Genomic DNA, 21,124 nt, shown 5'->3' with positions numbered 1-21,124 from the left:
GAGAGAGAGGCCCTGGCATGTTGTATGGAGACTAGGTCATTTTTCAGCTACATCTTTGTAAACTGGAGAAACGAGCCAGAAACACCTAGCAACAATGTAATTTTTGTGGCAGAAATGTTTTTCACTAGTATGAACTAAAAATGTTTTTTCAAGATGTTATGATAGTTATGATATATCAAGCAATAGTTATCATTGTGCGACAATATTCTTGCAATTTGGTTAACATCACACCAAAAAGATCTTCAACAGACTACTCTTCACTGTCAGCCATCCTAAGCAGTTGTTAGGAATACCATATTGGTTGAATGCCTCAGCGCATGTGCAGAGCGGGAGATACATGATTTCTTTCCAATAAACTACATCCACTAGATGCAGATAGGTGAGCAAAGCTGATAATTGGAGCCATTATCCGAGTGGATAGCTATGGTGCTATTGATATACCGAGTGGGAGAACTTGAAACATGTATCTCCTTTCGTTGGCTGCGAATCAGAGGTATTTTTGGCACTCAGACTGGAACATAGGTGTCCTGTAGGTCTAAGGTGACTAACCAGTCTCCAAGTCAGAGAGCGGTTGTACCTTCTTGATCGATTCCATCTGGAACATGGGCAGATGTACAAGGTAGTCTTTGTTGAGGAGCTTCAGGCCGATGATCATACACATATCTGATATACCTGTGACGATACGGGTTAGAATAGGTCTTCAGCAACCCATGCTTGCCATTAAAGGCGACTAACAGGGTCAGGTGGTCAGGCTTGCTGACATGGTTGATGCATGTCATTGTATAACAATTGTGTAGATTGATGCTATGATGTCAATCAATCTGATCCAGACTCAATTACATACAGACCGCCATCATATAGCTGGAAAATTGCTGAGTGCAGCGTTAAACAACAAACAAACAACGTCTCTGACATATTCTTCTTTGACACGAGGAATACCAGAGAACAGAAACCTCCGCTGGTATCCGAGTTGGCAAGTGCTCAAATTTCTCCCTTCTCAAGTAGAGTCTTGATGGCTAAAGTACGCATTTGCCAACTTGGTCATTCCCAGATGGAATCAAGGACCTGTAGGGTGGGATACATGTGTTGGACTGATGGAAGTGCAGCTTGTACCCAGTTCAAATCATGTCAAGAATCCGGCAGTCAGATGTGAGAAGCTGCCAATTGTTGATGTAATCTCTGATCCGTTCCCCCACTTGTCATGGGGATGGTGATAGATTGAAACCTGGTGGGCATCCAGTGACAAAACAAGGTTGATAGGGTTGGTTGATGTAGAGTTACACCTAGGAAGTCATGAACAGCACCCTCCCATGACCTTAGGGATTAACGACTGAGGAAAGAGGGCATGGCGTAACAAAAAGAATATCGGACCAAAGCAACATGTTTCATCTAGGGTGGATCTTAGGGATGAGGAAGCGAGTTGACAGGCCTCTTGTTAGATGTTGCCGCGAGGTTGATGGTAGACATTCCGTTTTGTCCTGATGCACCTCATTGATGATTTGGTGCAACTTCTGATTAAACAGCACTGCAGCTGTGATGGGTTGTGCGAGCAGACTTCTTGACGGGCTCTGAGATAAGAGGTGTTGTCTTCAGGTGAGCTGAAGCTGACTAACATCTACATCTGCACCGAGATAAGATCTTCCTGCATTTTCAAAATACTCTCCTGCACAGAGTGAACAAAGCCCATCTAGTCCAGTCGTATCTCCATCAGAGTATCCTCTGTCAATTACTTAAATGACTCACGGAGAGGAAGCATTGCGTGACAAACTCTGGCAGCAATCCAACTTATGTAAGTATCTTATTTATACATGAAGGCCAAGGCAGAGGGTTGAAACTAGGTTCTGGTGAAGGTGTGTCGACAAACTCTGGCCGTTCAGGCTTGTGGGTTGACAGGTCAGGTGCTGCAGGTGGCCGTAAGTTAGGCAGCAGGTGATAGATTTCTTCCATCAGTTCAACAAAGGTGTAATTGTGTCGTAATATACTGACAGCTGCTGCTTCCTCTACACCACTGCCAACCAATGTAAGATCTGTTGGGATCCATGGCCACCCTGTCTGTAGCATACTGTTGACTGTCAACTGGGTGTGAGCCACGGTCACGTGGAAGGAGTAGGATCCCTGTTGTAATCCTGCTGATCCGTGCAGGGCTTGATGTAATGGTCAGCCTCAGCAGAGGGTATGTCTGTGGAACATGTGCCCACCCTGTGCTTAACTGTTGAGGACAGTCGTCGCCACAGATGCAGAAGGTTTTGCTTCTGATCGTCTTGCCGATACGCTAGTGGTAGCTGCTAATCATGTGGACGAGGAGGGGTATCTGTTATGTAAAGTTAAGGATCGTGCTGAACACGAGCTGTATGCCTATCTGCCAACATGTGGTCTATACCAACCTCCATACTGACGACAGTGGTTGGTGAGGGTGAGTCCATGGTCCAAAATTACGTAAAAAATACTACCTATACAATTTTTACACCAAAATAGTACACACACACACACACACACAAGTATGATTAGGATTGCTGACAGTGAAGAGTATGTTTGTTGAAATTCTACAGATGTTGCAAGAATATTGGCTATGAAGTAATAGAGGCAGTGTATTCAAAGGAATATAACTTTGTTCATTCCAACAATGGCACAGGTGAGAATAAAATATGCTATTGGCATATTTTAGGTTTAAATGAAACATTTTTCTAGTATGTGACCCCAATTGATTTTCCTTGAAGATGTAAATATAGACATAACAATTCATCTTGAGTCACGGACTTGCTCATACTTAGTTTTTCAACTAAATATCTGCCTATTCATGCCTTTGTCTGATAATTTTCATTACAATATTTCAAAATTTTCCCGCAACATTATAACTTGACATTTTGAGAGCCAAAAAGGCTACCCCGTATTAGTACTGCGATTTTATTGTTACCAGCAAACAGGACAATTCATTATGTATTATTGAGGCTACAACTTACCTCTGATCGTTTAACTTTACTTTCTTCAGCTGAGTCACCAACTTCGTCATTGAGACTTGTAGCAATATTTTCAGCCAATCGTAGAATATCTGTATCACAGCACATGATATACGGCAGTGAATAGAACTGTTGAAATCACACCGAAATAAACAAATATTTGGAGAAAAAAAATCTTATGATTCTACCTATACCTACCTTGATTGCCTGCCTGACTGCTTGTTGTTACTGACAAGTTTTGGACCATGTCCCGAAGTACTTCACTCACAGACTCAGACCCTGTCTGAAGGCTGAGCACCTGGCAGCCACAACAGAAGAGATTCATAGAGTTGTGTTGAGGTAACAATAAATATTTAAGCATGTTTTCAGTTTCCCAACCAACGCTAAACTGGAGGCCTGATTATAAACTCTTTTCTTGTTCTTTCTCCAAGTTGCACCACACTTAAAATCATCATTCTAATATTGTCCATAGTTTGTGTCACAAGCATAATTTTGTTGAGCTTCACCATAGATATACCAGTCATTATCTTATATATGTGACAAGCAGGCCATCAACTGGAAGGGTTGTTGAACTGGAAATTACTGTTTTTCATAGAAAGAAAAAAAAGAAGAGTTGAAAAACAATAATAAAAACAACCTGCATGAGCTGAATAAGAAAACACAGCTATTTCATTTCAATGAGCTGAATAAGGAAACAGCGATTTCATTTCGATGAGCTGAATAATCAAACAGCTATTTCGTTTCGATGAGCTCAATAACGAAATACAGCTATTTCAGCAACTCTGCACAACTAATCATAGCATCATAAACCACAAGGCCACCTTGTGAATAGGAAGGTGTCTTGTATCCAGTAGTGCCAATCATATCTCTCTCAACATTCATAGCAACAACTGAACTTCTGCCATTGATTTGTTATCCGTTTTGATTATTCTGTATCTCCTCATGAAATAATTACATTACATAATGCTACTGTAGTACCATAAGAAGAATTACAGCATTCAGAATTAGATTTGGACAACAATCATACATAGTTCAGAACTAACCTGTACCGAGACAGTGACAGAGGTGCTTGTATCATAAGAATCAAACACCAGGATGGACACATTGTGTGTGTAGTTCCTGCTCTCCAGCCCTGCAGGAAGTGTCAGGTGGGAGGTTGACGACTCCTGGCCATAGTACAGCAGCATGTCTGCAAGACAACCTTAGAATATAGGACTGCACCACTAAAGGAAGGGCAAGGACCTTCATATTAGTATTGTTAATCTGGCATGCAATGTCAATAGCAATATGAAAGAACCGGGGGTCCTTAAAATAGTGTTAAGTACAGAATACATCTAGCCATCAATCACCACTAGCTGACAAGTTAAATTGCATTTAGTCAATGTCATCACAAATCGATATAATGAAGTCTCATATAATTGGATAGATAGAGGTTATCACGCGAGTGTGTTTGGGGATGGTAAATATCCTGCATTAGGAATAAACATTGTATTTAGCGAGCCTTGGCGAGCTAAATACATAGTTTTTATTCCTAATACAGGATATTTACCATCCCCAAACACACAAGCGTGATAACCTCTATCTATCCCCAAACACACAAGCGTGATAACCTCTTTATCATAAAATGTCATGCTTTAATTCTGTGCTTTAAAATCGCTATCCCTCTCTCACAAACATTACCGAAACATTGCGAGTTTTCCTGGAATGCGCGCATTAATATTTATTACGTCACAGGGTAAGTGATGTGTCAGTCGGACAGTGACAGTAGCCAATATAGTTCCAACTGAAATCTGTTTCTTATACAGTGGCGAAGCAACATATACGCAAAACAACAGTTGTTTTTAATTGCCTTTCGCGGCAATCCATCGGTCTGTCCGCTAGAGTAACTGCCCTTTGTCAAAGGGAAGCTACTCTAACCCTAGTCTATGAGACGTCACGGGCACGGTCAGACGTTGTTGACAGTCGGTCTGTCCTGTCATAAGGTTAAGAAGTGTAGTCAGATGTACACACAGCGACAAAACCAAACAAGGTAACAATTCAAACATATTTCGGCCAAATCCAACTATTTTAATTTGTGGAGAAGGTTTCAAGTCGCAGAGGTTTACAAGCACAGATATTGCTACTGATCCTGCTTGGCTAGGCCTCGCGCCCTCGCAAAATTGTTTCGAAATTTATACCTCCAAAGTAGCCAAAACTTATAAAATGCCTTAGCTACGTCACAGTTAGACACTGATTTTCAGTATATTAGACTGTTCTTTTGATAATGATAGCAATTATCCCTGTTGTTTATCCAGATTCCCGATGGTTAATTTTGACTCGATCGCCGAATGACGAGGACGACGCCATGTTTGTTTATAAACAGTGAAAGTAGTCCTACTTGACCTTTGATATTTGCATCTCTATACGCATATGACCCCAACGGATATCGTTTTTATCCGTTGGCTTTATCCTGCCGAGAAACCTGCCCATTATATGATAAAATGAATTTATGGGTTTTGCTCTGCAGTAAATACTATCTAGCTACAGCAAACCAGTGACCATGTGTTTGATTATCCTTACCAGGGCCCACTTGCACAAAGCGATCTTAGCGCTACGACTATTGTAAGCCTATGTTTAAGTATGGGAGTTATGATCATCATAGCGCTAAGATCGCTTTGTGCAAGTGGGCCCAGGGCACAGTGCTACTGGCTAGCTTTAATTTCATTACGACTGTCAGAAAAAATCAGAACTGTCTTATCTCTACATCCACCATGTGACTATATTTGATGCATTATTTATTTTGAACAATATTTGAGTTATATCAGTTAAGGTGAGGTGAAACGGGGATTAATGTCGTATTCATGATTAGTGTACTTCTATAGTGACATGCATGCACGTGTGTGGTTCTGTTTTAAATGACTCTGAGCCCACCGAACCTTGTTTCATCCCCTTAATGACGAGTGCCATGCAGAGTGACAACAAGCAGAGGCAGGTTATATGTATGAACCTAATCTGAGAGGAAAACCCAAAGAGATGTTGTAGGATTTGAACACTTTGTTGAAACCAAACAAATAGCCATGAAATGTCACATAACAAATGTTATACTTGGGATAACACTTTCAAATTCTAGCACTTTTGGGGGTTCACTCGATCCGTGATTCGAACCCACAATCTCAAGAGTTTGGCTGAGTGAGTTAGATACCTGACTTTGCATGGTGGCGATTAGGTGCCTCTCTGAGAATGTGGGTTAAAATCCTGGATGGGACTCAACCCCAAAAAGTACTAGAATCTGTACTTTACTAAGAAAGTGTTATCCCAAGTATAACATTTGTTACATTTTACCAATGTACTCATGAAATGTCACAACAAATAATAAAGTTGTTATCCCTAAAATGTTTCATGTTATTGACATATTCAAAGAGAAACAAGAAATGGAGAAAGTGTTACCATTTTGCCCAGCTTCATTCTGCAGATACATCCGATACAGCAAGGGCAAGTCTTCATCTACGAAGTTGTTGCACATGGCAGTGAACTGGGTGACGATGGCCTGGCCTGACTGGGGGGAGATGCTGCAGGACCCGGGGCTAGGGGGGCTGTTGGTGATCACAGTGTAAACTGTGGCACCTTCCTCAGACTCACTGTTGGTTGCTAGGATAGTCATTGTAGTGACAGTAATACATGTATCATGAAGGGAGATCTATACAAACTAAATACAGGCTGTTGGCACCTAGGCAAGTCATTACCTTGTAGTGACAGTAATACATGTATCATGAAGGGAGATCTATACAAACTAAATACAGGCTGTTGGCACCTAGGCAAGTCATTACCTTGTAGTTACAGTAATATCATGAAGGAAGATCTATACAAACTAAATACAGGCTGTTGGCACCTAGGCAAGTCATTACCTTGTAGTTACAGTAATATCATGAAGGAAGATCTATACAAACTAAATACAGGCAGTTGGTTGCTAGGATAGTCATTACCTTGTAGTGACAGAAATATCATGAAGGGAGATCTATACAAACTAAATACAGGCTGTTGGCACCTAGGACAGTCATTACCTTGTAGTGACAGTAATATCATGAAGGGAGATCTATACAAACTAAATACAGGCTGTTGGCACCTAGGATAGTCATTACCTTGTAGTGACAGTAATATCATGAAGGGAGATCTAAACAAACTAAATACAGGCTGTTGGTTGCTAGGATAGTCATTACCTTGTAGTGACAGTAATATCATGAAGGGAGATCTATACAAACTAAATACAGGCTGTTGGCACCTAGGACAGTCACTACCTTGTAGTGACAGTAATATCATGAAGGGAGATCTATACAAACTAAAAACAGGCTGTTGGTTGCTAGGATGGTCATTACCTTGTAGTGACAGTAATATCATGAAGGGACATCTATACAAACTAAATACAGGCTGTTGGCACCTAGGACAGTCATTACCTTGTAGTGACAGTAATATCATGAAGGGAGATCTATACAAACTAAATACAGGCAGTTGGTTGCTAGGATAGTCATTACTTTGTAGTGACAGTAATATCATGAAGGGAGATCTATACAAACTAAATACAGGCAGTTGGTTGCTAGGATAGTCATTACCTTGTAGTGACAGTAATATCATGAAGGGAGATCTATACAAACTAAATACAGGCTGTTGGTTGCTAGGATAGTAATTACCTTGTAGTGACAGTAATATCATGAAGGGAGATCTATACAAACTAAATACAGGCTGTTGGTTGCTAGGATAGTCATTACCTTGTAGTGACAGTAATATCATGAAGGGAGATCTATACAAACTAAATACAGGCTGTTGGCACCTAGGATAGTCATTACCTTGAAGTGACAGTAATATCATGAAGGGAGATCTATACAAACTAAATACAGGCTGTTGGTTGCTAGGATAGTAATTACCTTGTAGTGACAGTAATATCATGAAGGGAGATCTATACAAACTAAATACAGGCTGTTGGTTGCTAGGATAGTCATTACCTTGTAGTGACAGTAATATCATGAAGGGAGATCTATACAAACTAAATACAGGCAGTTGGTTGCTAGGATAGGCATTACCTTGTAGTGACAGTAATATCATGAAGGGAGATCTATACAAACTAAATACAGGCTGTTGGCACCTAGGATAGTCATTACCTTGAAGTGACAGTAATATCATGAAGGGAGATCTATACAAACTAAATACAGGCTGTTGGTTGCTAGGATAGGCATTACCTTGTAGTGACAGTAATATCATGAAGGGAGATCTATACAAACTAAATACAGGCTGTTGGTTGCTAGGATAGTCATTACCTTGTAGTGACAGTAATATCATGAAGGGAGATCTATACAAACTAAATACAGGCTGTTGGTTGCTAGGATAGGCATTACCTTGTAGTGACAGTAATATCATGAAGGGAGATCTATACAAACTAAATACAGGCTGTTGACACCTAAGATAGTCATTACCTTGTAGTGACAGTAATATCATGAAGGGAGATCTATACAAACTAAATACAGGCTGTTGGCACCTAGGATAGCCATTACCTTGTAGTGACAGTAATATCATGAAGGGAGATCTATACAAACTAAATACAGGCTGTTGGTTGCTAGGATAGGCATTACCTTGTAGTGACAGTAATATCATGAAGGGAGATCTATACAAACTAAATACAGGCTGTTGACACCTAAGATAGTCATTACCTTGTAGTGACAGTAATATCATGAAGGGAGATCTATACAAACTAAATACAGGCTGTTGGTTGCTAGGATAGGCATTACCTTGTAGTGACAGTAATATCATGAAGGGAGATCTATACAAACTAAATACAGGCTGTTGGCACCTAGGATAGTCATTACCTTGTAGTGACAGTAATATCATGAAGGGAGATCTATACAAACTAAATACAGGATGTTGGTTGCTAGGATAGTCATTACCTTGTAGTGACAGTAATATCATGAAGGGAGATCTATACAAACTAAATACAGGCTGTTGGCACCTAGGATATTCATTACCTTGTAGTGACAGTAATATCATGAAGGGAGATCTATACAAACCAAATACAGGCTGTTGGCACCTAGGATAGCCATTACCTTGTAGTGACAGTAATATCATGAAGGGAGATCTATACAAACTAAATACAGGCTGTTGGTTGCTAGGATAGTCATTACCTTGTAGTGACAGTAATATCATGAAGGGAGATCTATACAAACTAAATACAGGCTGTTGGTTGCTAGGATAGGCATTACCTTGTAGTGACAGTAATATCATGAAGGGAGATCTATACAAACTAAATACAGGCTGTTGGCACCTAGGATAGTCATTACCTTGTAGTGACAGTAATATCATGAAGGGAGATCTATACAAACTAAATACAGGATGTTGGTTGCTAGGATAGTCATTACCTTGTAGTGACAGTAATATCATGAAGGGAGATCTATACAAACTAAATACAGGCTGTTGGCACCTAGGATATTCATTACCTTGTAGTGACAGTAATATCATGAAGGGAGATCTATACAAACCAAATACAGGCTGTTGGCACCTAGGATAGCCATTACCTTGTAGTGACAGTAATATCATGAAGGGAGATCTATACAAACTAAATACAGGCTGTTGGCACCTAGGACAGTCATTACCTTGTAGTGACAGTAATATCATGAAGGGAGATCTATACAAACTAAATACAGGCTGTTGGTTGCTAGGATAGTCATTACCTTGTAGTGACAGTAATATCATGAAGGGAGATCTATACAAACTAAATACAGGCTGTTGGCACCTAGGATATTCATTACCTTGTAGTGACAGTAATATCATGAAGGGAGATCTATACAAACTCAATACAGGCTGCTGGTACCTAGGGATTGACTATTTGATCTTGAATGGTGGGAGACAGGGTCTGGTGCCCCTGTGATTTTTTAAATTTTTTGTTTTGGCCTCATTGTTTTTCACACAAAAGGCCAAATGTGCTGGTCATGCTCAACTTTCTTACAAAAAACAATTAATTGTTTGCTTCTCTACAGACAATTGTGCGTCTTGAAGCAGTGACTGACACATATCCTGTCTCTATACAAAATCCCAGTTTCCCCCAAAATATTAAAAGACTTTTTACTTTTACACATATTGTTACTTTAGGCTTATGCTATCACCTCCCTTTGAGCATGTTGGATAATTAACATACTAGTACTGTGTATTGTGTTCATTACAGAAGAAAGAGGTCAGTCATTACAGAATTACAGAATAACAGTCAATCATTAGAGTTACTATGTCAATCATTATAGAGTAGCCATGTCAATCATTACAGAGCAAACATGACAATCATTATAGAGTAACCATGTCAATCATTTTAGAGTAACCATGTCAATCATTACAGAGCAACCATTTCAATCACTATAGAGTAACCATGTCAATCATTATAGAGTAGCCATGTCAATCATTACAGAGCAACCATTTCAATCACTATAGAGTAACCATGTCAATCATTATAGAGCAACCATGTCAATCACTATAGAGCAACCATGTCAATCACTATAGAGTAACCCTGTCAATTATTATAGAGAAACCATGTTAATCACTATAGAGTAACCCTGTCAATCATTATAGAGAAACCATGTTAATCACTATAGAGTAACCATGTCAATCATTATAGAGCAACCATGTCAATCATTAGAGTAGTCGGGGCGGTCGGGTAGCCTAGTGGTTAAAGCGTTCGCTCGTCACGCCGAAGATAAGGGTTCGATTCCCGGCATGGGTACAATGTGAGAAGCCCATTTCTGGTGTCCCCCGCCATGATATTGCTGGAATATTGCTTAAAGTGGCGTAAAACCATACTCACTCACTCACTCATTAGAGTAGTCAGGTCAATCGTTACACAGTAACATTCAATAAGAGTAAAACATCAATCGCTACAAAGTAAACATGTCAATTGTTCCATAGTCAACATGTCAAACATTACATAGTAAACATATCAATCATAACACAGAAACAGTCAATCATTAGAGTAAACAACAGTTGTTGAGTAAGCAGGTCAATTGTTACAGAGTAACAGGTGAATCAATCAACATATGCAGTCATAGGAACATTGTTAAATGAAACAACAGTTACATTATATATAGGTAATGCAATGTGTAGGTACTATTTATTGTGATATGCAATACTATTAGGTGAAGAGATTCACAGCCTGTATGGTAGATAGTTATGCCAGATAGTTACCTGTTACCCTGATGTCATAAACATCGGAGACCTCAAAGAAGTTGGCCGACAGTACAAACACTGACTGACGAATGCCGGTAGTTGTTCCAACAGCAAGCTTGGCTGCATCTATAGGCAGGTTTGTGGAGGAGCGGGTGACGGACCACTGATAGGTCTGTATGGACAGTCCACTGTCATCACAGTTGACACACACAGCTTCCAAAGCCAGGAGCTCGGACGGGTTCAGCTTCACCCCACAACCCAACTTACACCTGCAGTCAACAACATGTCAGCAGGATCCACCAGAGATCACCTTGATTGTAACTGTTTAACTTAACAATATTCTTTCCAGCTTGCTTCAACAATAAAGCTGTAAATACCCAAGTTTTATATATATGAAGAAATGATTGGATTTTACAGCAGCTTCAGACAATAATGTCAGTTTCATTCACAAGAAAAGAGTGAGTAAGTTAGTGAGTAGGATTCTAAGCTGTTTTTAGCAATAGACCAGGAAAATCTAATCAGGGAATGGGCTTCTCACGTAGTAGATATGTGGACAATCAGGACCAACAAATACTTTAACCATTCGGCAACCCCACAGCCCCATTAGAAAAGTATACCACAAGTATTACTATCTGTCCTGCTTCAGTTCTAGTGAAGAATCAAGACAGAGAGGACTTATAATAAATTAATTAGATTAATTAGATTTTTAACATGATTAGAATCTATGAGGTGGTGTGGGGCAGCGGTCTGATCAGATTCACGTGAAGTATGAATGTTTGGTAGCATTGCCTACCTATATGGTATTGTTCATTAAGAACAGTCAATATATGGCTGAAATACTGCCGATGCGACATCAAATATGACCTCACTCATCAACAACAGGAACTGTCACAGCACCGTAGGGAACACATTAGCACATGTAGCGTCTCCTTGGGCAAGTGACCTTGTTTAAAAAATGCCTCTGTTCACCGAGCAGTGAATGGGTACCCAGTAGGATGATATTGTAATGTGGCTGATAACCTAGCGCCTCACAGGAAGCTTGAGTTGAGAATGAAAATCAAGTGCACACTGATTCATTAACCTGGGTAATAATACAGTGCTTTGAATGCTTTAGTGCATCGTAAATATGATCATTATTAGTATTTAATAGATACCTAACGGTATGTATCATTTTGGTACAGATTTCAAGGATCAATTTAATACCTCGGCTTAACTATGAGATGGACTTATGGATACTTATGGATATACCTGGTAGAAATAAATTAAAGGATTACCTCACAAGGAGTGATGGTGTCGTTGGGTTGGTGATGAGGACACTGATATTTGCGGCTGATCCTTCCAATCCTGACTTTGACAGTCTAATACTCACTCTGTATGTTTGCTCAAGTGTGAGCAGATCTGATGGTATTGTCAAAACTGCTCCTGCAATACCAGACAAATATGGGTCAGACCTGTCAACCCCTCATCATGACAATGTGGGAGATTTGACTTCAAAATGGGGGAGATTTGCCTCCAAAGGGGGAGATTTTTAAGATAGTGAAGATAAGATAATTTCCAACTTTTATTTTTAATAATGTTACAAAGAAAACCAAATATTTTGAAACAATAAATAATCAATAAGTTTCTTATACGTACAGCTTGCTTAATTTCCGTTTGCATTTTCCTCCTCCAAAAATAAACCCAGCACAATCTACCCATATAACTTTCGTTCAAAGATCATCTCAGATAAACGCAAACAGATATTGAAATTTCACAATCGGTAGCTTGACCAGTTGACGACGTGTTCAATCCGACCAGTTGTCAGGCTTCGTTACGATGCAGGTTTTCTGAGTATTTGGCGCGATGTTGGTTACAAAATTCGCCAAAGAAATATCAAATACATTTATCCTGACGCAACATCGTCGCCCTTAGTTTCAATAAGATATACTGTTTTTTTTCTGTCTGCGGTAGTCTGTTGACAGTCCCATTACTTCGCTTCTTAAATTTCCTAGAAATGTTCACATTATTCCATTCCAAGAAATGTATGCCATATTTGGAAGTACTATTACGTTTTACTACAATTTATAAATGAAATGAGTCTTGTTGTCGTTGTTGACCTTTCTGACCTTGACGTGTATTAATCTCATTGGTTGACTAGTACTGTTGTATGCAAATTAGATTGCAGATCTGGGACGCAAGCAAACTATTAGCCAATCAAATCGTGTAAAATAATCACATGATACATTCTCGCAAAATTTGATAAAATTCTGTTTTGATATTTTCTGTGCACACAAGTCACGATGTCAGTCAAAAGGAAATTTATAAGTTTCACTTTAAACTTTGACTTTGAAATCCTAGCTGTGAGGAAGCCTGATCGTGTAACTCATTGTTATTTCGACTACCGAATCAACCAATCACGCAGTGTTGTTTCTGAAGACGGCGCTTGCAGGACATATTTTGTTTTCATTTCCAAGAGTTCAATGACGTAACTTTGAGGTATGTTGATGTTTTAACAAAGTTTCTGACAAATCTGATAACCAATAAAGTCATGTATAACTGGACCGGCCATATGTATCTACGTTCTTAAATTATGGAAGAATAAACACGCTAAGAACATGAAGACAACAGTTCATTTCATGAAGTGATGAATACTTGGCTGATTTTTCATTTCAAGTTCAACCCTTCAGGCACCTGTTAGGACTATCCGAGTTTTCTTAACAGTTTACATTGTTCAATCGTTCACCATATGAATTTAATTACCATTTGATTACTGGACAAAGGCCCATCTGGGTCCCCCTGCCGGTGGCTGTGATAAGGGTCGCTAATCCGGGAGCCTACCGGACAGATCAGGACGCAAACTTCCCGTTCATTGTTTTCACTCACGGGACAATGAGGCGATTTTTTTAAATAATGAAGAATTCTGTTTTGCGGGAGAAATAGTCCATCTTGCGGGAGACTGGGAGATTTCATCAAATTGCGGGAGTCTCCCGCAAAATGTGGGAGGGTTGACAGGTCTGATATGGGTACACCGAATATGTAAAAAGTCACCAGCTCAGTCAATGTATTATCATATCAATATGAAGTCTATGGATCAGTCCCAGATGAATTCTGTGATTTGCAGAAAATTTAACTTACCGGTATCACAGAATTGTAGACAAATCGCAGAATTTGCCCTTTTTTATCAACAATACAGTAAATTTCATTATCTTCAAGCTTTGTTGCACTTAAATGATGCCAAAATATTTAACATGTGATTCAAAAATACAAAATATGAATCCTGCTCTAAAACAAAATTTGAAATAAATAATTCTCACTTCTAAACATTCTTGTGGTATTATGACTAGACTAACTGTTTACATTTAAACAAGAATAAATATCAGTGACACTATACATGTCTATTTGCATCATTTAATGTCTTGAAATGTCTAAATGTAAGAGATTAAATTCTTTCAACGAAAAAATTAGTTTGTATTAATTTTCAGATAGAAAAATGTTTTTACCACAGAAATGTGCAATTTTAGCCGAAGTTTGGTAATTTTACTGCAGAATTCTTCTGGGACTGATGGATGATTTCCTCTTCAGATATGTGCAAAAATAGCTTTGAAAGCATTGATATAGACCTCTTCAACAATCAATTCCAACGCCTAGATATAGGCGTGTTACCCAATCACTCATATTTTCAGTGACAGTTTTCCCTATACCCATGCTCTTATGGTTAAGATACACATAAACGTTTTAAGATTTACATTGCCATTTAATCTGAATTGTAAATGCTTGTCTGTTGTTTAAATCCCTATGGGGGGGAAATGATCTTAAATCAACTTCTTTTGCTGCTGAAGCCCTAGGCATACTCAAACGTCTCCATGGTCAAGTGGTACTGCGTCTGCCCGGAGAGCAGAAGGTCAGGTGTTCGATCCCCGTCTGCGTCATACCAAAAGAAGTTAAAAGATTGTTCTTGTTACCCTGTCTTGCGCTCGGCATTAAGAGGCTAAAACAAGGACTGGTCGGCTCGGAGTCAGTATACTGTCTGAGTGGGGTATTCATGTTAAACTGCGGCATGGTATATCAGTGGGCTAGCACTATAAATCAGCATTAGTCCAGACTAGTACAAGCAGACATACCCACTTCGCTATATAAGTGCAATAATCTTTGACTCGACATTAAACCTAATTTCACCTCACCTCACCTAGCCAAACTCTCTAATGTACAAATAAAGATACGCAGCTAATCTACCTGAAACTGGCAGGATGCTGTCAGCACTCTGTCCCGGCCACATAGTGTTGAAGAAGTCACATAACCCTCCGTTCTGTGCACAGGACCAGGCAAAACTACAACAAACAATTCATTATTGCAATGAAGCCTTTCTGATTCATCACTTGAAACTGTTAAGACCACTGACAATATCACACCTGTATCCTATGTTATATAAAGAGATCATGATATAAAGAACCTCCAAGTGGAATAGTGTTCCATCAAGAACAATGTCCTTATATTGAGAGGCCATTAGTACTGGATAAACACTGTGAAGAACATGTCCACCTCATTCATCTGCACTTCCAAGGTTCATACAGATATGGAACATGAAAATTCAAGGCCCTTTCAAGCTCCCAACTGTTTATTTCAAGGCTTTTATGGTTGGGTTAATAGCCTTAGTCTGTCAATATTTTATTAATTGCAGCAACTATATATTAGTTGTGAGACCTAAAAAGCAGTATGACAAAAACACATTTTCCAACAAGATTTATTTTTCACTCTTCAAAAATTTCATCTGTCATGAATTCTTCAGGGTCTCACTGAAACACCTCTAGCACACAAATTTATCACTGTGATAAATCTCACTGAAACATCTTTGGTACATATTTTTGTGTGCTTTAATACTTTTTGATTAACAAGTATATATCAGTTTTCAAATTCAAGACTTTTCAAACTAGTTTGGTGATTTTCAAGGCTTGTCAAGGTTATGAACACACAATGCCATTTAGAAAGTGGTCAAATGAAACAAATGTTATATGTGGGATTGCACTTTCTGAGTAAAGTATAGATTCCCGTTCTCTTTTTGGGTTGAGTCCTGTCCGGGATTTGAACCTACACTGCCAAAGTGAGGCACCTAATCGCAGCACACAAAGTCAGCGATCTAACCAACTCAGCCACCAAGGCTTCTACAAAAATGAAAGTCTGACAATTTCTAAATGGCATTGTGTGTTCATAGCTTTTGGCCATGGGAGCCATGCCAATTTAGACTACCAGTTGTGATCTAGACTACCAGTTGTCACCCTTCATTTTTGTGGAAGCCTCAGTGGTTGAGTGGGTTAGATCGCTGACTTTGTGTGCTGGCGATTAGGTGCCTCATTTTGGCAGTGTGGGTACGAATTCCGGGTGGGACTCAACCCAAAAAAAGTATGAGAATCTGTACTTTATTCGGAAAGTGTTATCCCACATATAACATATAAGTTTGACAATAAAAATCAAAGCTTTTCAAGAGGGTCTTCAAATTCAGGGCTTTTTCAAGCCTGTATGAACCCTGAGTTCCAACATAATAAACACCATTGTTGATTTTACTGGTGAAACCAATGTGGTATGCAGGCTGCTTGACCTGTCTTCAGAGTTGGGGCTATAGTTTGTACCTTATGCTTGACCTGTCATCAGAGTTGGGGCTACAGCCAGTTTGTACCTAGTTTTTGACTGGTCATCAGAGTTGGGGTTATAGCCAGTTTGTACCTGATGTTTGACTGGTCATCAGAGTTGGGGTTATAGCCAGTTTGTACCTGATGTTTGACTGGTCATCAGGGTTGGGGTTATAGCCAGTTTGTACCTGATGTTTGACTGCACTGGTCATCAGAGTTGGGGCTATAGTTTGTATCTAGTTTTTGACTGGTCATCAGAGTTGGGGTTATAGCCAGTTTGTACCTGATGTTTGACTGGTCATCTGAGTTGGGGCTATAGCCAGTTTGTACCTAGTTTTTGACTGGTCATCAGAGTTGGGGTTAAAGCCAGTTTGTACCTGGTGTTTGACTGGTCATCTGAGTTTGGGCTATAGTTTATACCTGGTGTTTGACTGGTCATCTGAGTTGGGGCTATAGTTTGTACCTGATGTTTGACTGGTCATCTGAGTTGGGGCTATAGTTTGTACCTGATGTTTGACTGGTCATCTGAGTTGGGGCTATAGTTTTTACCTGGTGTTTGACTGGTCATCTGAGTTGGGGCTATAGTTTGTACCTGATGTTTGACTGGTCATCTGAGTTGGGGCTATAGTTCGTATCTAGCTTTTGACTGGTCATCAGAGTTGGGGCTATAGCCAGTTTGTTCCTGATGTTTGACTGGTCATCAGAGTTGGGGCTATAGCCACTTTGTACCTGATGTTTGACTGGTCATCAGAGTTGGGGCTATAGCCACTTTGTACCTGATGTTTGACTGGTCATCTGAGTTGGGGTTATAGCCAGTTTGTACCTGATGTTTGACTGGTCATCTGAGTTGGGGTTATGGCCAGTTTGTACCTGATGTTTGACTGGTCATCTGAGTTCTGGTTATAGCCAGTTTGTACCTGATGTTTGACTGGTCATCTGAGTTGGGGTTATAGCCAGTTTGTACCTGATGTTTGACTGGTCATCTGAGTTGGGGTTATAGCCACTTTGTACCTGATGTTTGACTGGTCATCTGAGTTGGGGCTATAGCCAGTTTGTACCTGATGTTTGACTGGTCATCTGAGTTGGGGTTATAGCTTGTGCTGGCATTCAGCACCAGGGGGCGATTTCTGGGCAGTGTCAGGAAAGATGCAGAAGGAGACAGTGATGTCACTAATGGTTCTGTGAGCATTTTCAAATAACCCTGAAACAACAAGGGAGGGTTTATGAACATTTCAATCTATACACGATTAGACTTTCTCATGTCATAGTTAATCTGTTGCCAGAGCAGGATTATATAATACTGCCAGCAACAATCAGTGAGAAATAGTCATCCAAATATATGGCATATGTAAGGATTTATTCATGTCTTTCACACCATTAGGGACCATACCAAATGTATTTGCCCATCATTATGTGTATCAATATGTCTAGATGTGTACCGTCGCGAGAACAAAGGGCAAGGTCATAGCACTGGCACAAGTTCTCTATGTATCTTGGGGCACAGGCAAATACTCGAGTTCCACAGACTATACAATGCAGAACTCCACCATTCAAAGTCGAAATAGATAGCACAATTTCACATAAACTGTATGGTTCATGTCGTCAAGCATTTTATGTTTTTAAAGGCATGTCATGCAGAAATGTAGTTTCATGAAACACGAGTGTTTAATGCCTCCATAAACTGTATACTTTACAGTACTTTATCAGCATACAAATGTACTCCACCTGACTGAAGAAGTGACCACCCATAGAGCCTGTGTTCTAACACTTTCACTTTGATAAAAGTGAGGTTTGAAGCTGTCTGACGAACTTGCATATTCTGTATCACTGTTGACTCCTGATTGGTCATTCATTATGGCTGGGACGAGTCCAGATTTACTACCCGGGTACCCACCCCACTATTACCCTACCCCGGGTACCCGCTGTTGGTTTCAAGAGATAGGTACAAATGTTTGATTAGGAATAGTTTGACCGTAGAAACTTATTTAGATATTTAGATACTTATATAAAACAATCTGGTCATGCATACACTGAAGTTTGACTGAAGTTTTATCTTTATTGAAACATATAAAAGTCAGAAGGAATGTGTGCATAGTCGGAAAGAAATGTGAACATAAGTCACTTATAGTGTAACCGTGGAAGTTCTAGATACGTTTTGCCATTAAACAATATATCACGTGACTAACCACAGGTCTGTGTTGTCCCGTTGGTATCCGGGTCCTACTCAGGAAACACCCGACCCGAGTACCCTTGTTACCTGTCCCAGCCCTATCATTCATGTTGTTTGATTGACAGGTGGCAATAGATTAACTCTATCTGTTGTTTTCAATAAGCAGCTTATTAATGAACAAAACAAGATTATACTCACACATGCTTGACTCTGGTATTCAACAGATCCTGTCCTGAAGACGATCACCAAACACAGCCTGTTGTAGCCAAGGGGCAGTATCTTTTTGCCGATATGAAACGACTCACTTAACACTACCGCAGAGGTCACTGGCAGGGTCACCTCTTGAAAATCATCTTCAAATCTGCATCTATGTGGATCACTGATCAAGTCTTGGGATACTGTCCAGTTGTATGACAAAATGGTCATCTCCTCGCACACAGACGAGTATGTGGATGTAAAATGGATGTCATGGCCCAAAGTGTACTCTGTAGCTGTCAGTAAGCTATCCCCAACACCGAGGATTTCAACGCTCATTGAACAACTGTGTGCATTTTGTACAGTGACTGTTAATGTCGAAGAGAACGTTTCATCACCGACGTTGGTGTACGCCGAGATGATATACACGCCTGGTACTGTAAACTGCTGACTGATGACTTGGTAGGTCTGACTGTCAGTCTGATCTGTCAGGTTGAAGAACGATAGAGGATAGGTGGCTCTTCCTGCTGGTGTTACTACTGACATGCTGGATGTACACAGGTATGTGGTATCTATTGCTAGCTGTATTACCACTTCATTAGATGAACTGCTCAGTACAAGGAACAGGAGAAGGCTCCCTGTGGATACACTGATGTTTTGGGGTAAGAGGAACACGTGATAGTCTGAAATCAGAGAACTTCTGTGTACTCCTCAGTTTTACATTTATCATCACCATCATCATCATCATCATCATCATTTAAACATGTTAGTCTTACAGACAAACAGATAGACATTGTACAAATTCTGATCATCATCATCATTTAAACATGTTAGTCTTACAGACAAACAGATAGACTTTCTACATTAAAACATGTTAGTCTTACAGAAAGATAGACATTATACAAATTCTAATCATCATCATCATCATCATCATCATTTAAACAAGTTAGTCTTACAGACAAACAGATAGACATTGTACAAATTCTGATCATATGAACTCCCAAGTTTCTATGACCAGGTGAGCACTGAAATCTATATCATGCAGTAAAATAGTTCACACTCACCTTGAAAGCCAATAGTATAGGATGCCTCGCCTGAAGGGTTGATTGTGCCTTTCAAGAAAAACAAAAGCATAGAAAGATAACCATGATGACATGAAAAGGTTTTCTCACAGTTTCGACTTCGTGTGCCATCCCATACAAACTAATAACTGAGATACATCTTCGGTTGTAAACTTTTTAGGGAACTGAGAATGTAATTTGAAAGTTTGTTTATTGTTTAACACCGCACTAAGCAATATTCCACCTTTAGAAGGTGGCCTGTAAATAGCCGAGTTTGGACCAGACAATCCAGTGATTTACATCATGAGCATTGATCCACACAATTGGGATATGATGACATGCATCAACCAAGTGAGCGAGCCCGATCACCCGCTCCCAATGGTTGCCTCTTACGACAAGCATAGTCGCCTTTTACGATAAGCATTGGTTGCTGAACACCTATTATAACCCGGATCTTCATGGGTGTAATTTGAAAGCATAACTCTTAAGAATGATGACCCAGGGTAATATTATGTACTGTGATTTTTATAGATCTTGTGTGGAGTCTGGTGCCATGGAAATATATCCATATCAAATAACTAGCTTGAATATATAAAATACATACTAAAGAAAATCCTCTGAGCTCCCATCTTCCTGAGGCAGGGTGTTAACTGACTATATGTTTCTTTGCTTGATTGTAGGGCGACCAGTGGCTATTGCGAGTTATGCCCCTTCTATGTCCCTCCTACTGCCCAATCAAATTCCACCTAACATATCACTTGGATTTGCTTCAAACACAATGGTGATGCCCAGTCAAGACGATCTGAGCAATAATCAAAATCAATATTTTAATAAAACGTGTCTTACCCCCTGAAATGCATCAAATCACGTGAGCAACTTGATTAAAAACATGAAAACATTTGGAAAGTGTCCGTAGAGTCCGAGCTGACGGTACACATTTTGCACATCCTGCAGTCAACCTACATCTGT

At 39.7% G+C, this 21,124-nt stretch overlaps 1 protein-coding gene across 4 annotated transcripts in view; it reads right to left on the bottom strand.

Moving 5' to 3' along the window:
• LOC124131324 overlaps positions 1-21,124 on the bottom strand; it is a 111,902-nt gene that overhangs the window by 14,912 nt on the left and 75,866 nt on the right. For all 4 annotated transcript variants that reach the window (XM_048397716.1, XM_048397710.1, XM_048397719.1 and 1 more), the window contains 10 exons: positions 20,159-20,206; positions 19,098-19,777; positions 17,788-17,930; positions 15,339-15,433; positions 12,401-12,548; positions 11,145-11,395; positions 6,384-6,584; positions 4,001-4,146; positions 3,156-3,255; positions 2,961-3,049 (listed from right to left, as the gene is read on the bottom strand). In XM_048397716.1, the coding sequence (XP_048253673.1) occupies positions 2,961-3,049; positions 3,156-3,255; positions 4,001-4,146; positions 6,384-6,584; positions 11,145-11,395; positions 12,401-12,548; positions 15,339-15,433; positions 17,788-17,930; positions 19,098-19,777; positions 20,159-20,206 (1,901 nt within the window). The remainder of the gene's footprint in view (positions 1-2,960; positions 3,050-3,155; positions 3,256-4,000; positions 4,147-6,383; positions 6,585-11,144; positions 11,396-12,400; positions 12,549-15,338; positions 15,434-17,787; positions 17,931-19,097; positions 19,778-20,158; positions 20,207-21,124) is intronic.

This window comes from Haliotis rufescens, unplaced genomic scaffold, assembly GCF_023055435.1.
Source record: "Haliotis rufescens isolate VD_foot unplaced genomic scaffold, xgHalRufe1.0.p SCAF_1, whole genome shotgun sequence".
Lineage (NCBI taxonomy): Eukaryota > Metazoa > Mollusca > Gastropoda > Lepetellida > Haliotidae > Haliotis > Haliotis rufescens.
This window is presented reverse-complemented; position numbering and strand designations above follow the sequence as displayed.